This window comes from Ciona robusta, chromosome 14, assembly GCF_009617815.1.
Source record: "Ciona robusta chromosome 14, ASM961781v2".
NCBI lineage: Eukaryota > Metazoa > Chordata > Ascidiacea > Phlebobranchia > Cionidae > Ciona > Ciona robusta.
In genome coordinates, this window is record NC_143248.1 from 4,594,999 (window position 1) to 4,619,510 (window position 24,512).

At 34.2% G+C, this 24,512-nt stretch overlaps 5 protein-coding genes and 1 non-coding gene across 8 annotated transcripts; 3 read left to right on the forward strand and 3 right to left on the reverse strand.

Annotated features, from left to right (window-relative positions):
- The first annotated feature begins 5 nt into the window (after window positions 1-5).
- On the forward strand, window positions 6-1,453 carry LOC149725217 (dnaJ homolog subfamily C member 8-like). The gene has a single exon (XM_089892845.1). It carries the CDS (start codon window positions 240-242, stop codon window positions 981-983), a length of 744 nt encoding a protein of 247 aa, XP_089748971.1. The 5' UTR covers window positions 6-239; the 3' UTR covers window positions 984-1,453.
- A 42-nt stretch (window positions 1,454-1,495) lies between these two features.
- On the forward strand, window positions 1,496-4,939 carry LOC149725218 (transmembrane protein 272-like). 2 transcript variants are annotated; one of them, XM_089892847.1, is made up of 5 exons: window positions 1,496-1,721; window positions 1,962-2,021; window positions 2,324-2,527; window positions 2,900-3,134; window positions 4,182-4,939. In XM_089892847.1, exons 1-4 carry the CDS (start codon window positions 1,496-1,498, stop codon window positions 3,091-3,093), a joined length of 684 nt encoding a protein of 227 aa, XP_089748973.1. In that variant the 3' UTR covers window positions 3,094-3,134; window positions 4,182-4,939. The 2 variants fall into 2 exon arrangements, with proteins under 2 accessions (XP_089748973.1, XP_089748972.1); XM_089892846.1 differs by lacking the exon at window positions 4,182-4,939 and having other exon boundaries at window positions 2,900-4,176.
- LOC149725219 (high mobility group protein DSP1-like) lies at window positions 4,554-6,138 on the reverse strand. The gene is made up of 4 exons (XM_089892856.1): window positions 5,907-6,138; window positions 5,661-5,812; window positions 5,405-5,579; window positions 4,554-5,329 (listed from the first exon to the last, which is right to left on the reverse strand). The coding sequence occupies exons 1-4, from the start codon at window positions 6,057-6,059 to the stop codon at window positions 5,195-5,197; spliced, it is 615 nt and encodes a 204-aa protein (XP_089748982.1). The 5' UTR covers window positions 6,060-6,138; the 3' UTR covers window positions 4,554-5,194.
- Window positions 6,139-6,294: 156 nt separating this feature from the next.
- LOC149725220 (kelch-like protein 12) lies at window positions 6,295-15,582 on the forward strand. Of its 2 annotated transcripts, XM_089892816.1 has the most exons (14): window positions 6,295-8,032; window positions 8,296-8,364; window positions 8,691-8,811; window positions 9,711-9,864; window positions 10,263-10,480; window positions 11,073-11,222; window positions 11,605-11,722; window positions 12,183-12,259; window positions 12,769-12,937; window positions 13,178-13,333; window positions 13,702-13,764; window positions 14,057-14,176; window positions 14,731-14,875; window positions 15,223-15,582. In XM_089892816.1, exons 1-14 carry the CDS (start codon window positions 8,013-8,015, stop codon window positions 15,353-15,355), a joined length of 1,713 nt encoding a protein of 570 aa, XP_089748942.1. In that variant the 5' UTR covers window positions 6,295-8,012; the 3' UTR covers window positions 15,356-15,582. The 2 variants fall into 2 exon arrangements, with proteins under 2 accessions (XP_089748942.1, XP_089748943.1); XM_089892817.1 differs by lacking the exon at window positions 8,296-8,364.
- Window positions 7,472-7,590, reverse strand: Trnal-caa (transfer RNA leucine (anticodon CAA)). Its single transcript has 2 exons — window positions 7,553-7,590; window positions 7,472-7,517 (listed from the first exon to the last, which is right to left on the reverse strand). It is a non-coding gene; the product is annotated as a tRNA-Leu (tRNA).
- Window positions 15,504-24,315, reverse strand: LOC149725222 (phosphopentomutase-like). The gene is made up of 15 exons (XM_089892806.1): window positions 24,122-24,315; window positions 23,857-23,956; window positions 23,575-23,642; window positions 23,295-23,386; window positions 22,971-23,055; window positions 22,675-22,804; window positions 22,149-22,299; window positions 21,739-21,928; window positions 21,155-21,287; window positions 20,705-20,850; window positions 20,272-20,365; window positions 16,989-17,118; window positions 16,584-16,800; window positions 16,206-16,336; window positions 15,504-16,116 (listed from the first exon to the last, which is right to left on the reverse strand). The coding sequence occupies exons 1-15, from the start codon at window positions 24,185-24,187 to the stop codon at window positions 16,014-16,016; spliced, it is 1,836 nt and encodes a 611-aa protein (XP_089748932.1). The 5' UTR covers window positions 24,188-24,315; the 3' UTR covers window positions 15,504-16,013.
- Window positions 24,316-24,512: the final 197 nt, after the last annotated feature.

The window sequence follows — 24,512 nt, forward strand, 5'->3', positions numbered from 1 at the left end:
ACTCCCGTGGCTTTCATTATATAATATAGCCTCTGTAGTGGTTACGCAAGCTGGCGCTAAACGTCTGCCCAACAACCCACCAAAAAGGGAGATTTTTGCGTGTAGTGTTTTGTTTAGTCATGTCTAAAATTGGTTGAATAACGTAGTTACCTTCACTGTTAGTTTTTATTTTTTTAATGTTTTGGTTTTAAGGCTTAGTGTTTTTTGTATAGCTTCATAGTGATCTATAAACTCACAATATGGCTGCGTCTACGAGCAAAGAAGATGATTTTGCAAAGTATATGGCAGAAGTAAAACAAATCGAGAAAGCCGACGCAGTTTTGACGTCCGAGCAGCAAGTCACAAGGCTTAATAGGCCTGGCTCGAAATACTTTAACTTAAATCCATTTGATGTTTTACAAATTATGCCCGATACACCAATGGATGAAGTGAAAAAGAAGTATAGGAAGCTCTCAATTCTGGTGCATCCTGATAAGAATCCCGGGAATCAGGAAAACGCACAAAAAGCGTTTGACGCCGTTAAAAAATCGTGGGAACTTTTGAACAATGAGAAAGAACGAACGGAATGTATGGGGGTAGTCGAAGATGCGAAAAATCGGCTAGAAGGAAAACTAAAACTGAAGAGGAAAAAGTTGAAAAAGGATGGGGCTAGTAGCACCGAGATTGCGGAAGATGACTCAGTTGTTTATGCCATGGAACTGCACAAAGAAACATGCAAACTATTTGCTGATCTTGCGCTTGTAAGAAAAGAAATGGAAATGCGTGAAATGAATGAAAGAAAACGGCAAAGACAGCAAGAAATTGAGGCAGAAGAGAAACAAAGCCTTCAGAAGGAATGGAATAAAAACTATGAAGAAAGCAGGGAAGGAAGAGTAAGCAGTTGGCAGGACTTCAAAGGCGGTAAAAAGTCTGGTAAAAAAAGAAAAGCTGCTAAAACTGTGGCTGGTTTTAGGCCCCCCAAAGTTAGAATGGAACAACGGTGATAAACGAACACAATGGTCATACTTAATGGAAGTTTTGCTTTGACAAAGCTGTCAAATTCTCATGAGTTATTGTTTTGAATGACTCATAGGATTTTGCAATCTATTCTATAGTTCCATGAACGTTTAATGGTTCATTTAAAGAATAATTGCCACTAATAAGTAATAACATTATTTTACATACTGGGTATGTATGTATGTTATATTTCTCTAAAAATTATTTTGATTTACTTAAATTAATACTTGATTGGGTGACATTTTTTATTGCACTCTATTGTGAAGCCTACACAGCAAAATTGCTAATAATGGATATGACTCATTATGTTTACAGCAGGATCATACTCGCTTAAACCTTCAGCAAATTTATACTTTATTAGGAGCTGGTTTCAATGAAACATTTTTTTTGTGTTTATGGCATGTCTGAAACAGGTCTAAATGTCAATAAGAATCTTTTTTTATTTTATTTTAGATAATTGTTTAGGGTTTCCTTACCCCTTTTTTTCTTGATCAAAATTATGAGTGATAGCAGTAGAAAATACGGTAGCATGAGCGAACCACCTGCACCAGAGTATGCAGAGAATGATCCAAGCGAACCCGCACCTCCAACTTATACAGAAACACAGAATGAAGCGCCTCCCCCGACATATGAGTCTTTATATGGACAGATTGAAGAGGCACGCAGAAGCTCAACCACAAGGGGCGGATTCCTGAAAAGTGTCTGCAAGATTTTGTTCAGTACTGGTAAGTAAGGTTTGGTATGTAAAGTGTTCTCTAGATTTATTGTATTTTCACTTGGGTTCCGGTGCTGGTGTGTTATTCAAAGCATAGTTTAACTTATAATAGAGCTATATTATTCGGTTGTTGGTGCCCATTCATTTTGTTTAGAATGAACCCACCTAAAACTTAATTAATTTTATAAAATTTAAACACTGTTTGTATTTTCCAAAAGAATAAAACAACATAAAACTTTTTTTTTTGCAGTTGGCTTTATTGTTTTGCTTGGTATATTTCTCTCTGTTCCAATTTCAATGATAGTGGTTGGTAAGTACTTAGTGTATTTATAAATGTGCCATACACACACCAGTTCATTAAAAGATTGAACACAACATAGCCTATTGTTTTAATTTAATGCTACTAGATATTTTGGTGGTTTATCTGTAAAGCTTTTAACTGCGACCTGCAAAAACAGGATTTTTCAAGTTTTTTTACAGACCCACAGAGCTGCGACAACAGTTTACAGTTTTAGCCAGTAAAAAACTTGTTTTTTCAACTGTTTTATATCTGCATTAATTTATGAAGAACACAAAAAGCTTCTATTAAACTTGCGTTATTTTATTATCTAGGTGCGATTAATTTGCAAAACTGTCCGCTGGAACGTTTTATTCCAATCTGGCTAATTGTTGGTGGATCAGTTGGTGCTCTCATGCAAATAACATCCATGTTTGAAAGAATTCAAAAATATAGAAACCCCGAACGGGAGGATGAACAGGCACAGAAATATTCTGGAAGTTGCTTAGGTTGTTTTAATCTGGCCTGGTTTATAGCTGGTAAGAACTTGTGTTGTTTTTCTTTATAAGTTGTATTGAGGATACATTAAATTTGAGATGTATCTTTGTCTTAAGGATAAAAGTATACAATGTTTTTATTTGTCTATGCATAATGGCTTGTATTACCGTCTTCTTAACTGGTAGTAGTAGTAGGCCATACTAAACAGTGTTTAATTACTAAGTAATTCTTGAACACCTATGGCTAAATGTCAATCTCATACAGTGTTAATGGCATCAATGCTAACGTGATAAAAACATTACTAATGGAAATAAAATTGGATATGTGCAATATTTATCCAAGAACCACGCTCTTAACATGTCCCATAAACTTAAAATTCATTGCATTTCAATTTAAAACCTTTTATCCTCCAGGAAATGTTTGGGTGTACAGAAACATTCATCCCAATACCAATCCACTAATTCAACCATACTGTGATTACACAACATACTACTTCTCCTTCTGGCTTATTACAGTGGTTTATATTTTGGTTGGCCTTGCCTGCTGCTGTTCCTGTTGTGTGGCAATGTGTGGGGCATCAGGGAAACCACAGAATGATGAGGTTTAAAGAATGTTATGCACAAGAAGATGAAAGCTTTATTCTGTATTGTAGGTCCTTGCATTTCTTTCTACATTGCACCTTTTTGTTTATTCCAGATGTTCCCATACATAACATAACTAGATCAGGATTCACTCTTTCTTTTTATACTTCCATAGCTTGTAACATAATATTGTCTATTTAAAATCAATTCAAACATGAAAGCCTAGGCTTTGTTCATTTTGTTACTAAGCCTTATTTTGTATTTTGACTATTACGGTTGACTTCAGATTTTGAACTTCCTATTCTGATAGCTCTATTTAACCATTTGCACCTTATACCTTTATTACAGCTAAGGTCCAGCTCTGTATGTACTGCATTGATATTTTGACTGAACCTTATCTCGTGTTCCACAGGTCACAAAACATACCAATCTAACTAAAGCTTATGCACTTGTTGCAGGCATAAAGTGATTTTCATAAACTAGCATCCGTAGCATGTCATCTGTAACCCAAGTGCCATTTACGCTGTAGTAAATAATCTTGTAATTAATTAATATTGTAGTATAATATATATTTATATTTATATTACTAAAGGCTCACTGTACATATATTATTTCCTCATACCGATTTAGCCTAGTGCTATTTAAAATATTGAATAAGTGTGCTATTTCACCATTACTTCTACTTCATAAGTGTATTTGGTCAGTGCTTCTCAACCCATTAGTGGTCAGTTAATTAGTTTGGGTCTCCCTTTAGTAGTTCGCATAATCTTTTATTGTTAACCTTAATTTTTTTATTACAAATTGTGATAGTTTAAAAATTAGGTTTGCTACTAATTCAAGCCTAACATCTGGTTTGTTGCAAAAAAGGTTGAGAAGCACTGAATTATATGACACTCAAGAACACATTTCATTTTGTTACGAATTGGCTGCATTGTTTTTTTAATTTTCCAAATTCTTAGCCAGCTTTTTTTTCCACCTTCAATACTCAAGTCTTCATGCTTTTTCTTCAAGAGATTTCAAACTTTGAGTGCAGCTTACATTCCATTGGCATTGTATTTAATATATTTAAACTGTAATCATTGTATATTATATAATTTTTCTTAATGTAATCTAGAATGAAATGAGTGTCGAATGTTCTTTGTGAAAGGAGGACAAGATCAAATGAAGAGCCAGGAAAGGTTAGTAATATTAAACTTAGTCGCTACAAAGCAACTAGAATTCAAGACAAATAGTTGTAGTTGTTTCAGGTCTATCCCTAAAAGACCAGTTTTATGCTCTAGATCTTTTTTGTCCGATTTAAATTGTTTGCAACATCATGGGAGTCCCATTTTAGCCAGCTTGCAATATCCCAGTTGGAGTCCCATTTTACTTAAACAGTCAGAAAAATAAGTGGCCAAACAGTTTGCACTATTATAAGCAGCCAGTAACTAAACTATAGAAAAACAGAGGAAGTTCTAGCGTTTAGAGTTGTGTGAATATTAGACACTTATGTATGCGAGGCAAAACATTTTATTAACAAAACGTTGCTCAGTATCACTTTAAAGCATGAAGGTCAAACCCTGGAGACGTAGCTTCAATTGGCCAGGGCGACAGTGCTATTGGAGACACGGGCAGTGAAAGACATAACTGAAAAATAACAAAGAGGGCAACTAATACATTGTTCAACGAGATATCGAAGGTTGGTACTGGAAACTAACTGTGGTGTTATAATGTCATAAAACTCATAAAGTAATATGTTGCTTTGTTTTATGAACCTGAATCCTGTGGCGTGAGGTTCTTATAAAACTGGAATTATCGTCAGTTGTGCAACAACGTTATTTATGTACAACAGGAATAGAACAGGAACAGAAAAAAAACAACAGCAAAAGCCAGGGTGACAAAAATTAGAGTATAGTAGAAAAAAATGTCGCAGTTGCTGGGCTGGTTTTAGGATAAAATTGACAAGAGTTAATAAAACTTTGGCAACAGGGGTATAAAAAAAATATTTTTTTAATTCAAAATTTGCAGTTGCAACATTTGATAAAACGACGTTTTTTATTTGCCGCAGCAATTCTATTGACTCGTAAAATGTATTTGCACCACTGTGCTTTGTAAGGGAGGGGCGGGTCCAGCGGTAGGTTGGGGATCTCAGTCACTCTCGATGTCACTTTCACTCTCACTGGAGCTTGCGGAAGAGGATGCTGTTGCCTTCTCACTCATCTTTTGACGCTTTGCATCACCGTGGTTTGATGCCTCCTGTTGGGAACGATATTTTTCCATTTCCTGTAAGAAAAAATACAACATTTTAAAACTCATACCACACAATAACTTAAAACACATATTGATCAGTGTCTATACCTTGTTGTATTTGCTTTTCTCAACTTCCCCTTGTTCTGCATACTTCTTCTTTGTATCTGGTGAAGCAGCAGCCCACTTCTTTCCTAATGCCTTTGCAATTTCTCCTACAGTCCAACCAGGGTTTTCAGCTTTGAGTGGTGCTCTTCTGTCAGCGCAGAAAAGGAAGAAGGCAGATCTGTGCAGAGAACTCATAAATAAAATTTTACTGTTGTCAAAACAATTTTAATAAAACAGAAGTAATACAACAATAACGCACTGAGGACGTTTTGGAGCATTTGGATCCTTCTTTTTCTTCTTCTTCTTTGCTTCTCCTGCAGCAGGAACATAATCTTTCATTTCTCGTTCGTATCTTTGCCGATCTTTCTCTGCCATATCAGTGAAAGTTTTCTTTTCTTTGTCTGTCATTGGCTGCAAACAAAAATAATTTATATAAATCAATCTATAAACTTAGATCAATGCATATAACAATGAAGAATGTGGACTAATGCACATTTTTAATTACCTTCCATCGTTTTGCGCATTTTCGAGAAAATTCGGCGAACACAACTTGTTCATTTGGATGTTTTCTTTTATGCTCTTCACGGCAAGTTTGCACAAAGTACGCATAACCGGTCATTCGACCTCTCGGTTTATTTGGGTCCTTTTTGGTTGGCATATTTCTGAATATTAACACGTTTTGTACAAGTTGCTCAAGATTGTACACCTGTGTTGCATTAATATCAAACGTTAATTGGCATCAACACAATTTAAATAGTAAATAAATATTTAGTTTGTGTTAATTAAATATTATATAACTACTAACTTAATCAGAATAAACATATAATCTATTTAAACTTGTACCCGATCCACGACTCAATAGTAAACAACATATTCGCATACAGCCCGTATCCGGCAAACTAACGTGCGCCAAGCTAAAACTAAGCCTACAGTATACAGCATATACGAATGTGTTGCGATATATGAACAGCGGCACTTTACTGCTGATACAGCCATAGCGAGCAATGGCCGCTATAGATACCGCCCATTTGAAATAAATGTACGCGATAGACCCACTTTGAAGCTAAATTACGGCGCCGCAAAACTTTTTTTTAAAAAACTGACAACAGAGCTGCATAGTCTAATCCTTCCACTAGCCATAGCCGCTAAAAATATTAAAATTCAGTTTACGGTTTAAGAATAAACTAGGTTTGAACGAAGCACACTCATATCAAACCACGCATAGGCAATCCCTATGTAAGAGCAATGGCGAAAGCTTGAAAGCGTCCAACCAGGCCTTCCGTCTGGCTGCGTTGTACTGTAAATAGTGCCTATACTACAGTGCTGCGGTCCTAATACTATGTGATATACGGAATAAACCACCTTCGAATCTTCGATCAAAACCTCGACCAAAACCTTATAACTCAATAAATTAACACTCTGGGCATCTAGATAGGATGATTGACTGTCAGAAACGAGATTTTATGACGAAAATTACGCTGCATAAAGCCGTTAAATTTGGTCTTCTCCGCGACGTTTGTGAAATAAAGAAACGTAACAAAGGAGCAATGCTAGGCGCGTTTGGTTTCGTGAACTCGTTTCTGATTCGCTGGAGCTGTGCACGTGCTATAATAGCGGGAAGCGTTTAAATGAAGTCAACAAGCTTGAGAGTTGTAAAAGCTCTATAGAAAAAATCATTTGAATTGGGTTACGACTGTTTTGAGTAGACAGAGAAAAAAACGGTAGGTCAAAAACAATAGCGTCGCTGTGAGACTGGAATGCATTGTACCCATTTAAATTACCGCCCTGCAGTCTTTTGTATAGTGGTCGCCGGTCGGCAATGTGTAATTAACAGTCATTTTTCTCATAAGTGGCACCAGCAATCGCTGTAGCTTTTGGTCTTGTTTACGTCCAAAAGAAATTATTATCTGCTTTTATTTAATTTTTCACAAAACTTTGGTTCCCTGTTTCAGAACTTACAATTTACATACTGATTAAAAAACACATACCGAATTCATATGTACTATACGTTAAAGTTTATAGTAGTAAACTGTTTTCTGAGACAATACTTTGCAAAAGAACAAAATACTTTGTCAGAAGTGGGATTCGAACCCACGCCTCCATTCGGAGACCAGAATACTCAACACCACATAGTGGCGAAGAACGATCGTTCTTGAGTCTGGCGCCTTAGACCACTCGGCCATCCTGACTGATGGCAATCTGCACCGCTGCCGCTATTATCACAGTGCCATAACGGCGTTACTGGCTGCTTCCTATTTCTTCACTACATATACGGCTATAGTGAAATAATGCGTATGTTCTGCCGCATTGAAATATCTGCTAGTATACCCAACAAATGTGTAACAGGGAAAAAATCGTGTATATAATTTTCTGTAGTATGAGTTCTGACGTATCTAGGTGCTGGGGAATTCCCTTTAGCAAAATAAGATTCGGCTCCTTGCAAACACGACGGAGAGTGACACAAGCTATTCCGTGTGGTTCAAGTTGTTAATGTTTAATAAGTGACATTTGTTACTCTGTTCTGTTTGTTTGCAATCAACAAAACCGTTTAAATAGCAATGAGAAGTATTTTACGTACAGTGTCTTTGAGCTGTACAAGCAAAACGGTTCCATGCCAGAGCAAGTATATAGGTACTATTCTTTTCATATTCCAATGCTAATTTGTTAGAATTTGGCCGTTATTAATGTATTTAAATGGTCACTCAGAATATTATGTATTTAGATATGTATTAATTAGGATTATTAATAAACTTATTGAGTATTTTTGCTCTATTTTGGTGAGGCACATCTGGGACCTAAAACGTGCAATAGGTTAAGAGTTGCCTATTGCACATTTTAGGGCTTACTATATCACTTTCATAGACTAAAATAAACTTTATTTTACATATATTAAGAAATATGACTCGAGTCAAACATCTTCGGGCAAAGCAACGTTGTTCCGATATAATGAAAGCAATGAATGAGTGAGTTATGTATAGCCTATGCTAATAGTTGATAAGTATTAATGTATATATATTAATCCACAACTTCTGACCTTATATTGCCAAATAGTGTGAGGATGTCTGGATGTATGACTTTCACTGGCTATGCATAATTGGTTATAAAATCGTAGTTAAATAAATAATTAATATAATATATATATATATATGAGTTTTTATCTGTTGGAGTACAATAGTTTAGATCAAATAAATTAAACACAAACAAAATAAAACTAGCAGCAAAAGTTTCAAATATAAGTGTAGCAACTATATAAGATTAAATTGTGTAACTAATGAACTTGTTATTATAGGCAGAGAGACAACAAACTCTATTGTGATATCACACTGGTTGCGAGAGGCAAGCTGTTCCATGCACATCGTAATATACTTGCTGCCAGCAGTAATTATTTCAAGTCTAAATTTCAAAGCCAGGTGAAGTCATAGCAACAATGTCATGTTCAATACTTGTTTAGTAAATTCTGGGGTAACATTTTTAAAATGTAGTTACACACATAGTTGCAAACCACAGGGAACTTTATTGATTAATGTGGTGATGAATGCAATATACTTTAATTTTATTGTTTGTATAGACACTTTACAGCCGGGTAAAAGCTAGTTTAATATTTAAAATTGGGCCGCTAAAACATATAATGTTATCACTATATCAAAAGTTGACATGTCTCCCCATGCATCCATAACATTACCCTTAGCCCTGGGTGTAGTTATTTTATTGTTTACACCTTATGTATAGCAGTATAGCATTATTTTTGTGAAACTTGTTGCACTACCAATTTTTTAAGTGAAAGTAATCTGATATAATCAGTAGGTTAATAATTCAAAGTTTGGCCTATTTGCTCTGTCCTATCTCTTAATTTATGGCTTTGTTTAAAGTGACTGGCAAATATTAATAAAGGGGGGTAAACTTGTCCATTTAAAATATATATTTAATACGGTATTTCGGTATATCATATAACCTATAAACACAGGGATCGGATTGTTTAATAATATTTAAGTCTATTCCTTAAATAACATTTTAGAAAAATAATAATTTATAATTATGTCTTGTAATAAATTCCGCGAATCTGACCCTGATCTGATGTACATATAGTTGAACGATTCTAGTATAGTGAAATGCAGTAATGATCAAATACCTTTTTGAATAAGAGACTGACGATGCCCTTTAGGCGAAATATATTTCTCTATTACTACTAGTGGTTGGACTTGATTTTTGTTGGTTACGTTTTCGTAGCACCAGATCATTTATAATTATGTGTGTGTTAAACTTGTCCATTTATAATATCACTCGACTCACAAACAGATTTATTCTTTAGGGATCTGACCCTTTTGAAAAAATGTTAGAGATTGATGGTGTCAGTAGACTTGCAATGCAGCATGTCCTTGATTTTATTTACACCAATCGAGTTTGTGTGTCAATAAACAATGTGGATGAAATTCTTTACGCTTCGTGGAAAATGGAAATCTTGGGTAGGTAGACAAACAACATTTCTATCTTGTTATGTAGGCATAAATGTCTATTTTTAGTTACAAGTTATAAAAACCTGCAGCATGTTATTATTATTACACTGTGCTACGGACTGTATATGATTGGAAGCCCAACAGAAATATTCGTGTAAATCAAAGTTGTTTTGGCATATTTATTTTTCCAAGAAACATTTTGATGTTCAATGTTAATATTTAATCTTACGAAAGGTGGTCTGAATGCTATATTGAAGAATGGAATACATGCTGGTGTGTAAAATAAATCTGCCAAAACAGTTTTATTGGATTTATAGAATGCCTGGCAACGACAGTTTGTAAATATTTATCTGTCTATGGTTTACCATAAGTTAACCTAACCTAGTTTTTGCATATTTAAATTACAGATTTAATGAAATTAGTCGTACAATATATAAAAGACCAGTTGGACCCTACCACTTGCTTGCACTTTCGTGACCTTGGGAAAACTTATTCAATTGATTGTATTGTGAAGCAGGCAGATCATTGCGTGCGAAAACACTTTGAGTTTGTAGCGCAACAAGATGATTTTAAAGCACTCACCATCTCTGAACTAAACTCTGTACTGCAGTCACATGAGCTTGTGGTATGTATGTAAAAGGAAAGTTATTAACCTCTTGTTTTCCAAATCTAAAACCAAGTTACATAACATACATTATAATACATACATAGATTAATATACTCTCGAGCTTTTTATAGAATTTTAATGAAATACCTTCATTAACACTTTTGTTATGACAAGTCCATTTTTGACAGTTTATTACTGACTACAGTTTATTCAATCTCTGCGAATCTAAGCTTAATCTAGTGCTCCTATAGTTTAACGATTCTTGTTTATTGAAATACTAGACTAAAGTTACTTTTTTAAATCTTGCCAAAAGACATTCACCCAACGTCCTGACATGTAATGACAGAATACCACTATCATTAAGTAATATAACTGGTGCTTTTAATATCCTGGTTATGTCAATCTTTTTTTCCGCTTTAAAATGGGACCCATGTTGTGCTACAGAGACACTTTTAACTTGTATAATTATTCACCTGCAAAGTTATATACCTGGTAGAGTCTGGTAGCTCGTAAGGGGCCACAAGATATGAAACAGAAAACAGAAAGTTATGAAGACCGTCATTGCCCCACCATGCGAGGATGAATAATCCATCCTTACATGATTTAACAGGTTACATCTGAGAAGGTGGTGTATGAAGCATTGATAAGATGGGTAAAGTACGACCTTGAATCTAGGAAACCATATTTCATTTCATTATTCCAACATCTACACCTGCAGTTGGTAGACCTGGAGTATTTATCTGATACCATTAGAAGAGAGGTGATTATTCTTGTGTTTGTATTTCAAATAACTTTAGGTTTTAACACACGTAGGCCTAGTTAATAAATAGCAGATGCTAGTGCTCTGTTTAATTAGCCTCTTGTCTGTATTTATCATTTGGGCATTTTACTTTAGCCCATGAAATCTTGTAACCTTCTGATGTTTTTTTACTGTAAAAGCTGATCATTGGTTCATGGCAGTGTATTTGTGTGTGCATATTCATTGTATGAGATACCTGTACTCTGTAGAGTAGCAGACACTAGACAGTATTTAAATTTCTATTCAACTATAAATCACTAAGCTTTAGCGACAAAATTAATATAAGATTTATATAGTCTTTAATAGAACTTCCACTTATAACATTAAGTTTAACTTTTTAAAGAATTTGGTGAGAGACAACCCGTTATGTCGAGACTTGGTGGAAAACGCATTTTACTTTCATGCCAAACCTGACAAGTTCAAAAGAGAGAAACAAAGAATCCATCCATGCCCTGCAAATGGTATGTATCAACTATCAATACCTATGTCTTAACTGTATTAAATTTTACTAATCTGACCCTGATCTGGTGCTCAATGCTCCTACAGTTGAAATATATGTCAGTCTCTTATACAAGTAGAATCATTTGAATAAGAGACTGACGATGCCATTTAAGTGAGACATATATTTTTATTATACAGATAATCAGATTAATTTGTGTATGTTCCGTTTTCCTAGCTCCATTTCTTTGTCTTTATTTAAAATATAAAATAAACATTAACTTTGAATCGTAAATCCCACATGTATTGACATATAACATAAAACCCCGAAAGCCGATACAGACTTCAAATTGCCAACATTATTTTTAATGAAATAAAGTACCCACTTCTAATAAGACAGAACAAATGAAAAATTTTCCACACATGGCAACATACCTATCTATTATTATTCCAACTCCATGGGTTATTATTAATCTGATACAGATATCATCTTTGTCCCAAGCATTGAAGTTCAAATGGGTTCCTTTAATCCAAAACAAGGTCGTTGGAAATCACTTGAAGTGAGATATTGCTTGCTTGTTCTTGACCAAAATATTAATCAGCGTTTTATTAGAGGAATGTAACTTTAATACTGTATCACATTTCATCCTTTAGTTGATTCAATCATGTTTTGCAGTTTTTTTGTAAAATGTTCTTTAGTTTTGTTGCTAGTGCTTAAACTTTGTTAACTATGCAGGTCAAGCTCCATCATTCTTAGTGGGTTCTTGTATGTCATTGTCCGTAACTCATATAGAATAATGCTATACAGATACTAATGTGATAGCCTAGAAAGACATAGCACAGTGCAAGCTGTAGCATTCTGTGTGTTGGTGGTAATGTGCAAGCCATGCCCTCTTATTTAAGTTATATAAAATAGCCCCATAGTCATACAGATACAACTGCTTCAGCACAAAAAAAAATAATTAAATTATGATACAAACTCATGTTAAATACTGCTTTTAAAATAAGCAAACATTCAGTTTACTTTACATTTAACAAATATTGTATTTCATATCACTTTGAAACCTAGGTCACTGGAACATCAATACGCAATGCAGCAGTTGTATGTGGTGGAAAAGTTTATTGTTTTGGATGTGGGATTGACCCACTAAGTGTGAAGTGTTTCAATGGTTATGAATGGAAAGAACTTCCTAACATGCCAACTGCTCATTATGGGGCTGCTGCTCAGTGTATTGCAGGTGAACATTTTTATAATGTATTTATATTTTATGTGTGTGAGATCCTTCAGTGTAAGGCAACATGGGACTTGAGATTTGGGCCAGAGTTTAATATACAGTATTACCGTTTTTGCTTTTTAGGGATGTTATCATTTAAAAAATACATTATTTGGCGCAACACTCCACACTCACATTCCTCTTTACTTGTGCTTGTGTTTCATGTATTATTGGAATATAAACCTTACAAGTAATTTGTTGCAGGAGAGATTCTTCTATTTGGAGGTTCTTGCCAAAAGTATCCACATGCAATGTCTGCAACAAACTGTATATCAATCTACAATCCAACCACTAAACTTTGGTCTTGTGTTCATGGACTGACTTCTTTCCGCACTCATGCCACAGCAGTTGCTGTAAAAGGTGGAAATTATATTTTAAGTTTTTTATAAATTTGAAAAAAAAAACATTTTAAAGTTAGATGTACTGTATTTTTGATTTATTACTAAAGGCCCAAAATAGTGCAAACTGCAGGTTAAAGCTAAACAGGGCATCTCTTTATTTTCTTGCAAAGATTAGATTAAACAAAGCAATGTCATATATAAAATGATGCTGCTAAGCATAATATAATTCCAATAGAGCTATTTCAGCAAATATTGTTTTGACACCCTGTTCAGAAGGTGACTTGAATAGGGTGTTGAAACGTTGATACTTTTTAATAGAAGTTTTCCAGTTGAGCTTTAGTGGAATAAAGCAACACATCTTAGTTATTACATCTTTATGTTAAACAGACACTGCATATTTGTTGGGAGGATTTCCACAAACTGAAGGTAAACAAGAAAACTGTAAAACAGGTAAAAAGCTTCACCAATTTTAAAACAGTAGAACTTTTTATACTCTAATAATTTGACTTTGGTACTTTTTAAAACAATCCTAAATTATCATGACAAAAGTACTTGGTACGGCTGGTAGTTTTTGGCACTATTACTACATGTTACTGTTTAACATAATTGGTTAAAATGTTGTCAAAAAATATTTCTTTTTTTATTAGAAGTTTTTAACCCAATAAAAACAATTTTTTGGATAACTGTTAAAAAAGTTTTAAAATAACTTTTGTAATAAGAGGTTTTAATTTATGTTTACTAGAATGCACCAAGGTGGAAATCTACAATAAATCTAGCAACACATGCGATACAACAAACAGCATGCTTATACCTAGGGCTTCTTGTGCTGCTGTTTATAAAAGAGGAAAAATATTTGTATTCGGTAAGCATAATGTATATGAGTGGCATGCATTTGAATGCAGGGGAGCACCAGTTATGGCATTGTAACTGAGAATATGGGATTCAATACTCGATACTGATACCATTAACAGTAAGTGTCCCTGGGCAAGACACTTTATGGACATTGCTCTCAGCCGGTGGTAATAATAGGTTGTAGCACATGGGTGTTAAGGTAATGTGCAATCTGTGGGTGTCATGGTATGCCACATTGTAGGATGCACCCATGTAGTATAGATAGGTATACACTGATTCTGTAAGATAGATTTTGTTTATTAGTAGTATTAGTAGTAATGTTTACTGTTTAATGCAGTGCAAAAACTTTTTTTTGTTGAATGTATATGTATGTTGTGAGCTTAGGTGTGGTCCAGCGTCCAGGCAAGAGTATATGATGTTTTATGAAACTCAAAGTACTCCACATTAATTTAAAGCCCATAAAATATAGGTCTGGTCCTGGGAATGTTCTACTTATACTGTAATGTCTACAACCACAAGGTGTACAACCTGTGTTATCACATACTAAGATTTTGTATGATACAGGAGGACTTGAGAATGTCTTTGTTTTCCACGGTGAGGTATTGGATGTAGAGGACGGTGTTTGGAGTCTTTTGAAAAGTAAAATCCCATTTCAGCTCGGTCATTCTTCTGCTTGCTACTTTGGAGATTACATTGTTGTGTATGGCAGGTAAGAAATTACTTAATTATTTGACTAGTTATATTAAGTATTTACTATATCAAGATACTGTTGTGCAGTCATTGTAATAAGCCAGCTGTGGTCTACATCATGTCATGTCTTGTCATAGGACCTCACTTCTATAGAGTAGCTGGGTATTTCATTCAATGTAAATATGTTTTACTGGAAGCATTTTAAAAGCTGTTGCTATATCTGGTATTATTGTTTTACCTATTCTTCAATCTTTGCTACTGTAATTAAAGAACAAATGAAAGTAACTGTTTATTGTCCTATGTCTTAAGAACATTTTGTAAAACCTTATCATTTAAATTATTTGGATTCCAATCATTATTTTCCAGTTCTACCTATGGTCATGTATTGCTGTACAACCCTGGTGTGGATAGATGGGACATCTTTGTGGATTATTCACCTTACAAGTCATTTAATGGGGAAGGTGTATTGTACGTGGCAGGTGGAGAAGATAATATTTAGAACCATCAACCAGGTTTCTTGTACAATATTCTCAAGCGATCACGCTTTAACAAGGCTTGTAGTAGTTTTAAAAAATTGTTTATTTAATTTTAATTTTTTACCTATGCAAATATATTAGTAGAAGTATTAACAATGTACAATGTTCAAGTAGCAATATTTGGGTACCTTTTATTTTTAATTCATTGTGATGCAATTAACTTAAATAATATACAAGAAACAAAAGAGGAGTTAACTTATTAAATATCGATATATATATGTGGTGAGCAAAGCTATTATTGGAGCTATACATACAGTAATAATAAGGTACATGAAGTATATATAACACACACTAACTAACACTAAGCATGGAACTTCTGGAAAATAATGGGAAAACTTGTTACACAGTTTAAAACAGAACACCGCTGAGTAATATCAGCAAATCACCAAAAACTTAAATTCAACAAAGTTACTTCTGCACTATTGTCATCATCAATATCACCAACGCGCATTTTTGGCGCATTTCAGTATGGTTATAAATTCGTGTGTTTCAATCTGTAAGGCTTGGGTGTGGTTAAGTGGTATATGGTTTAGAATAAATTAACATTTTTAATTTCATATAAAACTTAAAGTGTATGGCAATGACCAAAGCAAAGTGCAAAAGCGATCAATATTAGAATATTTAGCTGGTCCGCGCAAGAAAACCATTTTTATCAGGTTGATAAAATTCTTGGCACATCAGCTCAACCAGTTCGTTCAATTCTTGCACCAATTCTTCTCTTTGCCTGTAATAGATTTTTAGTAATAAATAATTTAAATCGTTACATAAATTGTGAAAAGCAAGGTACCAATAAAATATTGGCTACATAATTACCTTCCAATGCTGCCGCAAATTTCAGAGTAATATTTAATTTTCGGTTCCGTTCCACTCGTACGAATTGTAAGCACGACGCCATTTGCGAAGTAGAATGTAATCATGTGACTTGATGGTGTAGTGGGCAGAGTCTGTTGAATTAAATATTGTTTTATTTAGGGTTTTATACTTTGAAACACTTTTGTTCAATATATTTCAAGATTTTAGCACTTTTAGGCTAGCAAGTAGTTCTTGTTTTGAAGCTTGTCATTCTGGAGCCAGCAACAGTACAATTTATATAAACAACAGTTTCTTACTTTCCTGGGTTAAAAATCATTTTTGCTATTTTGGGGAATCTAGACCAATCCTACGCCAGTTATGAGGTACAAGAATACTTACAGCTTTGTTGGCACTTTGTCTGCTATCGAACCCTGTGGTGAGGTCCCTTATTCCTGTGATTTGAAACTTGCCAACCTTGCTTGGGTATTTGGATCCTGCCACCGGGTCAGTGATGACATCATTGTCATCGTAGTTACGTAACCGTTGAAACATGACTTCTATTTTACTTGGGTCATGGCAGATGTAATACGAGTTGCTGCTGACGTGGTCTCCATACCTGGAAAATGACAAACCTGTTAAGTTACAGTAAAACTAATACCAATGTCTGTATTTTTAAATGGAATAGATTTGAAACATCTGAAAGCCTATTTTTGCTTACTGATTTATCAAGTCATTGCTGTGCCAAGTTTCTGGTATGTAGCTAAACTAGGCACAGAAAGCACAAATACAACAATCATATATTACGTATTATAAATATTCTGCAGCTGTTGTGTAAGAGTTGTTCCTTTGGTCTCCAAGAAACAAGCACATTCAGCCACCACTGACATTGCACTGATGCCATCTTTGTCCAGAACATTTGTACCTATCATGTAACCTGGAAAGGAGGATATTGCCTGGTTACTCCGCAGGGGTTATAAATGCATCTTTGTACAGCGAACACAACAGACAAAATAGATTTTTTTGTAAATGCGCACTGTAAAAGACTGGCACCGATTGTTAAACTGTAAACTATTACTTGAAAAAACTTGACCACTACTTGAAAACGTTTATTTTTAGAAAATACAGCGGTGTCAGGCACTAGAGTTTTATAATCTTGCTTATTTTTAAAAATTGTAATGTCTAAACACATTTGCAAAGCACTACATTTGATAAAAACGATCATTAAGTAATCAAATATAAAATAAGTTAATAAATACCAACAACTACAGAATTACTACTCATTAGCTTGTATGTAATTGTTTTCTGTGAAACATAATAAACAAAAGCATTCATGCAATAAACAATTTTGAAATGCCTAAGTTTAGTAACATGAAATCACTGGTTTACTTTTTAGATAAATAATTAAAAAGTTTTTGAATGTCTTGTTTAATTCCATGATGCACTGGTTCATTTATATCATTGAGTATCCTCACTACTTCACATAAACAAATAAAGGATTCAAAATATTGTTCAAAAGCCGTATAACAGTAAGAAAGATTATGAAATATTCCTTTATGCAATTTTGTGGTTTGTTTATATTCTGTTAATATCACCAAACATTCCTGTATGTTTTGAAATGCTTTGTTAAAATGTTTGATTTTAATTAAACTGTGGGAATAATGATATAAACTAGTGGCTTTTAAAACTGGAGAATCGTATCTTCCTTCTGGTGTTTCAAGATAAGCATTGCAATATTGAACAGATTGCTCCATCATAATGTTTGCCTGATCTTTCTGATTTACAAGATGAAGACACATGCCATATTTTAACAATGCATCACTGAATAGTATCTGATCATGTGATAATATCTCATTTTTACATGAAGTTACTAATTTGTTCAGGTAATCAATTTTAGTTTCGATGTCTCTTTCACCAAATTGATGCAGTTTAAGTTTGCAATAAAATGCTACAACACTAACAAAACATTTGTGCAAGTTATCTTTGCAAAGTTGAAATATTTGTTCGCATAAATCAGAACATAAAGAATATTCGTGAATTTCCCATAAAATAAGCAGGGCATCAAAAGAAGGCAATATCCCAACCTCTTGAAGTAAGCTGGGGGATTTGATTGATTTCCTTATTTCCATCTTCATATCTTCATTTAAACCAAGGTACCACAAAGCAATAAGTTTTACATTATACCTGCCTGCAGCAGTATGTATTATGGAAAAATTTAAAGAAAATGTTTGGTATAATGCACTTTGCAGTAACCCGTGCAAGCTGACTACTGTCTCCATAAAGGAGCATAAGCTTTGTTTTCCAACGACTTTAAATACTCCAGAAACAACAGTTTTAGGATCAGAATCTTCCATGAAAATATCATCTTGTCTTCCTTTTGAATGATAAACATTGGATCTCACCTGACAAGCCACTGCAACCATGAATCGAAGCTTATGAGCCACCATTTCACTGCATACCTTACATTGTTCCAACATATCGATAATATCAAAACATGAAGATACTTTGAATGAACATCCCCGCCCAATCGATGCAATAAAGATTGTTGAACTTCTGTAAATTACTCGCTTAATGTTAAAATTTTGAAAACCAGCAAACACTGTTACTTTTAAATTTAAAATATGCAAGTTTTGTAGATCTTCATCCAATTGTTGTATCACCATTGAAAAATTGCTAGCTTTGTCTTTCTTCTTAACTACTTCATGCGACTTATCCTGATACTCACAAAATAATGTTTTATCACCAGCAACAAAGCAAGACTTGGACAAAATATCGGACAAATGATATCCCTGCTTTATATCTTCTTCTTTTTCCAACAGTTGAAGCATTTCTTTCACTGGTTTTATAAGCTCCATTTTCCATGGTTTGTTTACAGTTGGTTGTCTTCCAAGAGGTATTTTGCTTGCATGTGACATCATCCCATCAAACGTTACTCCATTTGGCGTATGTGCATCATAAAACCAATTGAAGTTTCCGCTGTTTAAACTTGGAATTGCAACCGAAGGAATCATGGTTTCTCCGAGGTTGATTAGAACGATGTGAAATATTGTGGAGAACCACCTGAAGTATCTCATGATCGTATCACACTCTTCTTTACCAGCTGCCTGATCCTCAAGGAGAATAATGTGTTCAAAATCTGAATATAATGTAATTTCTGATCGTGCCAGGGAACCCAATCCTACTACAGAGTATTTACATGGGGGATTCCCCATGATTTCAATACATTCATCAGATACAAATCTCATTAACTCAGTGTATTGTTTTGTTACTTTATTTTGGATATTTTTAACATCTAATATTATCTGTTTTTGTAATTCAACCAGTCTGTCCTCTTTTATATTGTCAGGAATTCGAGTCACTTTATTGTATTGTGCTCCCATTTTCTTTCTAGTTTGTTTTAGTTTTCTCTGGAGATTTGCAGAAATCTTAGCCAAATTAGCATTCTGTATTTTGGCCTTGGCTTTTCTTAGAACAGCTGAGCAAAATCTTCTTAGATCACTTTTAATTTGGTCATTGTCTGGATCTCTTACTATAGCGGCATTATACAAAGCAACACTACGAATAGCATTCACCTTTTTCTGTTTAGTTTTCCTGCCATATATCTCGGCCAAATCATGAAATATTGGAACTGATTTTTTTGGATAAATTTCTTTTCCGTTTCCGTCACACAGCAACTTTAACTTATCAACAAGATTTTTCTCAGCTTTACTAATTTCAACTGATTCCATATTCAAAACTAAGGATTTCTAATCACCAGTGGTGTAAGCAGAATACTAATTTATATGAAGTGACTTAGTTCTTGTTACAAGCTACGTTGTATTGTTTGCGGACTTCTTGTGCAAATAGTGTTTTGTGTGCTTAAGTTAAACAATCAACACGACATGTTAGTCATTCATCAAACAAGAGCAAAAAGCAGCTATTGGATGAAAAAAGATCCATAAGGCAACTAACATGGCCAATAATCATATCTATCTCAGTGTCTGACTGGTGTTGCAATAAAGATAAGTCATAACTGGAAACTCGACAGCAAGCATGAAACACATGAACATGGCCCGACTAAAAAAAGATGGAACAAATTGCAATCACTTACCTATTGCTTCCTCAAAGGCAAACAAGACGGTTTTTCCTTCTTTAAGAAGTTGATCAGTTCTGTTTCCCATCCATTTAAAACCAGTCAATGTATCCTGTTGAATAAATAGTTTAAGAAGATTACAAGTATTAGTGACTAACTATCAAGTTTTCATACAGTATTAATAACCCCTGAAGTGGTGGCTTGTCAAAACCTGCATCAGTTTGTTACATATTTATTATACAATGTTGCCTTCCTTTCATTAGCTATTTGAAAAACCAAGCCAAGTTTTACACACACATCTGCGAGGAAGTTACTTATCCTAGTCTAGTGCGACGGCAATTAAACCAAAATCTCAGGGCTACAGGGTGGCGCACACAGCACTATGTTACAAACCCAGACATACAACAACACTATTGCATGCACAAGATAGTCATAGTTTCCATATTCTTACCTCAAATTTAAACCCTTCTTTCTCTGCAATGGCTTGCAGAATCATGGAGGACACCGTACTACTCAACATATAAATGTTTGAGCGATCAACCGTGTCAGGATTGTTTGTGATGTAAGAATACCAAACCCACCAACCAATCAGAGAGCCTGAAATTACAGAAAAAAGAAAAACTTAATAAACTTACAAGCGGTTTATTATCAGACACACAAAAAAATACGTTAAAAAAACTTTAGTTAAGAATTTACTCATCACTGTTTATTTATCCAGGTTTGAATAACTAGCAGTGTAAATCTATAAGTTATACCTGGGCCAACAGCCTGGGAAAAAAGTCTTAAAAAAAGACAAGTGCCACAAACTTATATAAATGCAGAGGCAGTGAAAAAATCAGGGGGGGCTGCCCACTCTGCCTGCCCAGGTTTGGTGCCTATGAAAGAAGTTCCAAGTCCTTACCCAACTCATTCCCTGAGAAGACTTTCCAACTCCCATCATCTTGTTTCTCAGCTATAGCAAGTCGGTCAGCATCTGGATCGTTTGCGAGGATGACTTTACATCCGGTCTCATCTGCTGTCCTCATTGCAAGAAGCTGAAGAAAAATAAAGACACCTTATGATCAAAGGAATGGGATGAATCGGGAACAGTTTAAAATAGTAGGGTGGAGAAAGATGGGACACCTTTTCAGTATTTTTTTTGTCCCATTTAAAAGTAAACAAAGAACATTCAAAGATTTATAAAACCGTATCCTCAAGACTCCCATATAGACCGTTGTTAATTGTTTTAAAACACGATCAGAATATTTTAATATTATGTGCTGAAAGTTTCTCATCTCCCCCCACCCTACTATATAGGGTTGTTTGACATTAACATTATTTTCATACAAGAAAGAGTGCAGGACTTTAGCATGTTAGGTTGTTTAGTTACAACTTGGAAGCAAATAGTAAAATTTTTTTAGCACAAGTTATTTTCCAAAAGGTAATTTGATACTGATAGATAGGGGTATAACTTATATTATGTGATGCAGTGAGACTCCTACTCACCAAGACACCTTTCCCTTCTTCAGGGTTAGGATATTTAACCGTAGAAAACTCAGGATCAGGGTTCATTTGTTCGGGGACGTTCTCAAAAGTTGGTAGAGAGAAAGTTTCAAATGATTTGCGAGCGAATGCCAAACCAACTCCGTGTACTGGTGTGTACGTGAACCGCAGGCTTGTGCTGCTGTTTATTGACCTGGTGGTTTTGCCACATTAGAAAATTTTAATAGATGGGGTGAAAAGGTCAGAAATATTTTTTCCCCCAAAATGTCTGTTTTATATTACTTGTACTCATACATATAATTTGACGCCTATAATTTGTATGTATGATACAATGAAACTATAATATTAGTTTAAGGTGTTCGTTTGGGTTATTTTACAAACAACCTACTTTAACTACTACAGCTTTGTTGTACCTGTTTTTGCAGTAACTTTTGAGGTCTTTGAAATAATTTAGCATCACTTCATCATAAGGGTCAACCAAACCTGGTTTTCCTTGCAATAAATCTTCATTCCATACATCTGCACATGTCGGTGCAAGGCTTGCACTTATGCATTCAGCTATACCTGAAATAAAAGAGATTTACTTTTCTTCTCAGAATAATTAAAACAGCATTCTAAAGTTTTTTTATATTACACTTCGTTGAACATTACAATCAACTTATAATAACATAGATTTGTTTACTAGAATAGCGAAGATAAAACTATTAAAACAACAAAGAGAAGGGAGTTAACAGTAAAACAACAGTTGTTAAAACATTTTATGGTTAAAAGGTGTGGGAAAGACCGGCAGTTAAAAAACCTGTCTGTTAAACCAAATATACAGTGAACTCCCCTTTTTAAAATGTAATTAAAACAGAGTACTATGCAGTTGAAAATTTATCATTTGGCAAGTTATCGAGTTTATAATTCAAACTAAACTGTAATGGAAATGACATTTACCAGAATCGTGCGGTGGTATAATCTGAGAACCATTTTCCCAATAGACCTTGTATCCGTTATCTTGTTTTGGATTGTGGGAAGCAGTCACCATGATTCCCGCGCATGTTTTGTATCGCAACACTCCATAAGGCTGAGAAAAATTATTTTAATTTCAATTGTACTGCTAATCAGCAGAGTGATTGTGATCAAAGCATTGCAAGAGAATTGCCCTGACCGAGTGCTTACAAAGTTACAATATATATACCTACAGTTCATATACAACACAAAACTGTAAAAGTATATTACGTTTCACCTACCACAAATGGTGTTGGGACGATCTTTGAATACAAATAAACTTTAACACCTTGTAAACCGAACACATTAGCTGCCAATCTGGCAAATCTGAAGGAAAAACCAATTATCAAGCACATTGTTTGTCTACCAGACCATAGTTTCGAGTGTGTTATATGACTGCTTTTATAACCATAAGTTGTATTTATTTTATCCACAGTGGGTTATTATAACAATTTTTTCAATCATTCCACTTTTGAGTCTAAACTTAATATTCATATATCAGTGAATAAAGTTGCTTTTAATTTTTTTGAAGTATATAACCATATTAATACTGCTTATTTCCAAACCTTGAGCTGTTATGCCTTGAGTCATACCCAATAATGACTCCCTTGGATTTTAAACCATCACCGAACTGTTGCAGTAGATACTTACAGAAGCCCTGCATTAAAAATTCAAATCAAAATGGTAAGAAAAAATGGATTGAATGCTACATAAGAATTTCTTACTACGGAAAAATCTGTTGTAACAGTTTTATTTTCAGGTAAGTTAATAAATGACTGCTAATTGTTATTCAAATATATATAAAACGACAATGCATATTTATGTATCTATATCGGATTCAATTACCTGCGTAGTTTGAATTACCGTCAAATCATTCATTCGAGAATTTCCGGCACCCATTTCTGCACGAAGACCTAAACAATATACATAGGTTCTGATATATTTGCTATACACGTTAGTTGGTTGCAATTTTTTTTAACGTTAATTAAGCCCTTTAATTGATTGTGTAACAGTGTTTTGAAAACTGTCGTCAAACCCTTAAAATACGACTAACAGTTGCAATTAATATATATATATATAATTGATTATTTTGTTTTAAAGTATTTACGCAAGACTTGTATGTTTTACCCGCTGTTCCGAACTCCATTCTTTTTAACAGATATTTCTTCAGGTTGTCATATTCGTTTTCATTTTGCAATTGTATAATTTCATTTCTTGTCTTCTCGTTCTAAAAAAGTAAATACGTTTTGGCCGCATCAATAATGGATATCACACATCAATATTCAAATTTCTTGCCCACTAGCAAATAAAGCAATTTAATACTGGATAAATTTTTAATTGTGCATGAAAATGACTAAAACACAGGGAAAATACAATATCTACTATATATTACCTTGTCCCATTCCAACCACTGGGAAATTGCTTCTTCTAGTTTTGGGTCTCCTGACATCTTTACCATATATCTTACTTCAAAAACTAAAAAGCGTTGAATGCCGCAGAACCCCTTTATACTTAGGTGAACAATACTGTAAGTATGTATATGAGCTTACGTGTTTCGATACAACGCATTTTTTACTACGGGTAAACGCTAGCGCGTGGTAAGCCTATTTATTTAAGCGTTATACCGCGAAAACATTACAATAAACAAATAGGTATTTAAAAAAATATGGCTTTTTTAATTATTTGTATGCTCATTACATTTTCAGGAATAAAATGAGTGCATTTTGTAATCTATAATCATAGCCACCCCTTAATTTAGTTAAATATTTTTAGAGTGACATCTT

Excerpts from the sequence above, each read along its gene's own strand:
- LOC149725217 (XM_089892845.1), top strand. The coding sequence starts at position 240 with ATGGCTGCGTCTACGAGCAAAGAAGATGATTTTGCAAAGTATATGGCA.
- LOC149725218 (XM_089892847.1), top strand. The coding sequence starts at position 1,496 with ATGAGTGATAGCAGTAGAAAATACGGTAGCATGAGCGAACCACCTGCA. Across the intron at positions 2,022-2,323 it reads AATTTCAATGATAGTGGTTG|GTGCGATTAATTTGCAAAAC; the intron begins GTAAGTACTTAG and ends TTTATTATCTAG. Across the intron at positions 2,528-2,899 it reads TCTGGCCTGGTTTATAGCTG|GAAATGTTTGGGTGTACAGA; the intron begins GTAAGAACTTGT and ends TTTATCCTCCAG.
- LOC149725219 (XM_089892856.1), bottom strand. The coding sequence starts at position 6,059 with ATGCCAACCAAAAAGGACCCAAATAAACCGAGAGGTCGAATGACCGGT. Across the intron at positions 5,813-5,906 it reads AATGCGCAAAACGATGGAAG|CCAATGACAGACAAAGAAAA; the intron begins GTAATTAAAAAT and ends TTTTGTTTGCAG. Across the intron at positions 5,330-5,404 it reads AGAAAAGCAAATACAACAAG|GAAATGGAAAAATATCGTTC; the intron begins GTATAGACACTG and ends TTTTTCTTACAG.
- LOC149725220 (XM_089892816.1), top strand. The coding sequence starts at position 8,013 with ATGCCAGAGCAAGTATATAG. Across the intron at positions 10,481-11,072 it reads TGCAGTCACATGAGCTTGTG|GTTACATCTGAGAAGGTGGT; the intron begins GTATGTATGTAA and ends ATGATTTAACAG. Across the intron at positions 12,938-13,177 it reads TGCTGCTCAGTGTATTGCAG|GAGAGATTCTTCTATTTGGA; the intron begins GTGAACATTTTT and ends AATTTGTTGCAG.
- LOC149725222 (XM_089892806.1), bottom strand. The coding sequence starts at position 24,187 with ATGGTAAAGATGTCAGGAGACCCAAAACTAGAAGAAGCAATTTCCCAG. Across the intron at positions 23,056-23,294 it reads TCAAGGCATAACAGCTCAAG|ATTTGCCAGATTGGCAGCTA; the intron begins GTTTGGAAATAA and ends TTTTTCCTTCAG. Across the intron at positions 16,801-16,988 it reads CTGCAGAATATTTATAATAC|GTATGGAGACCACGTCAGCA; the intron begins GTAATATATGAT and ends GTCATTTTCCAG.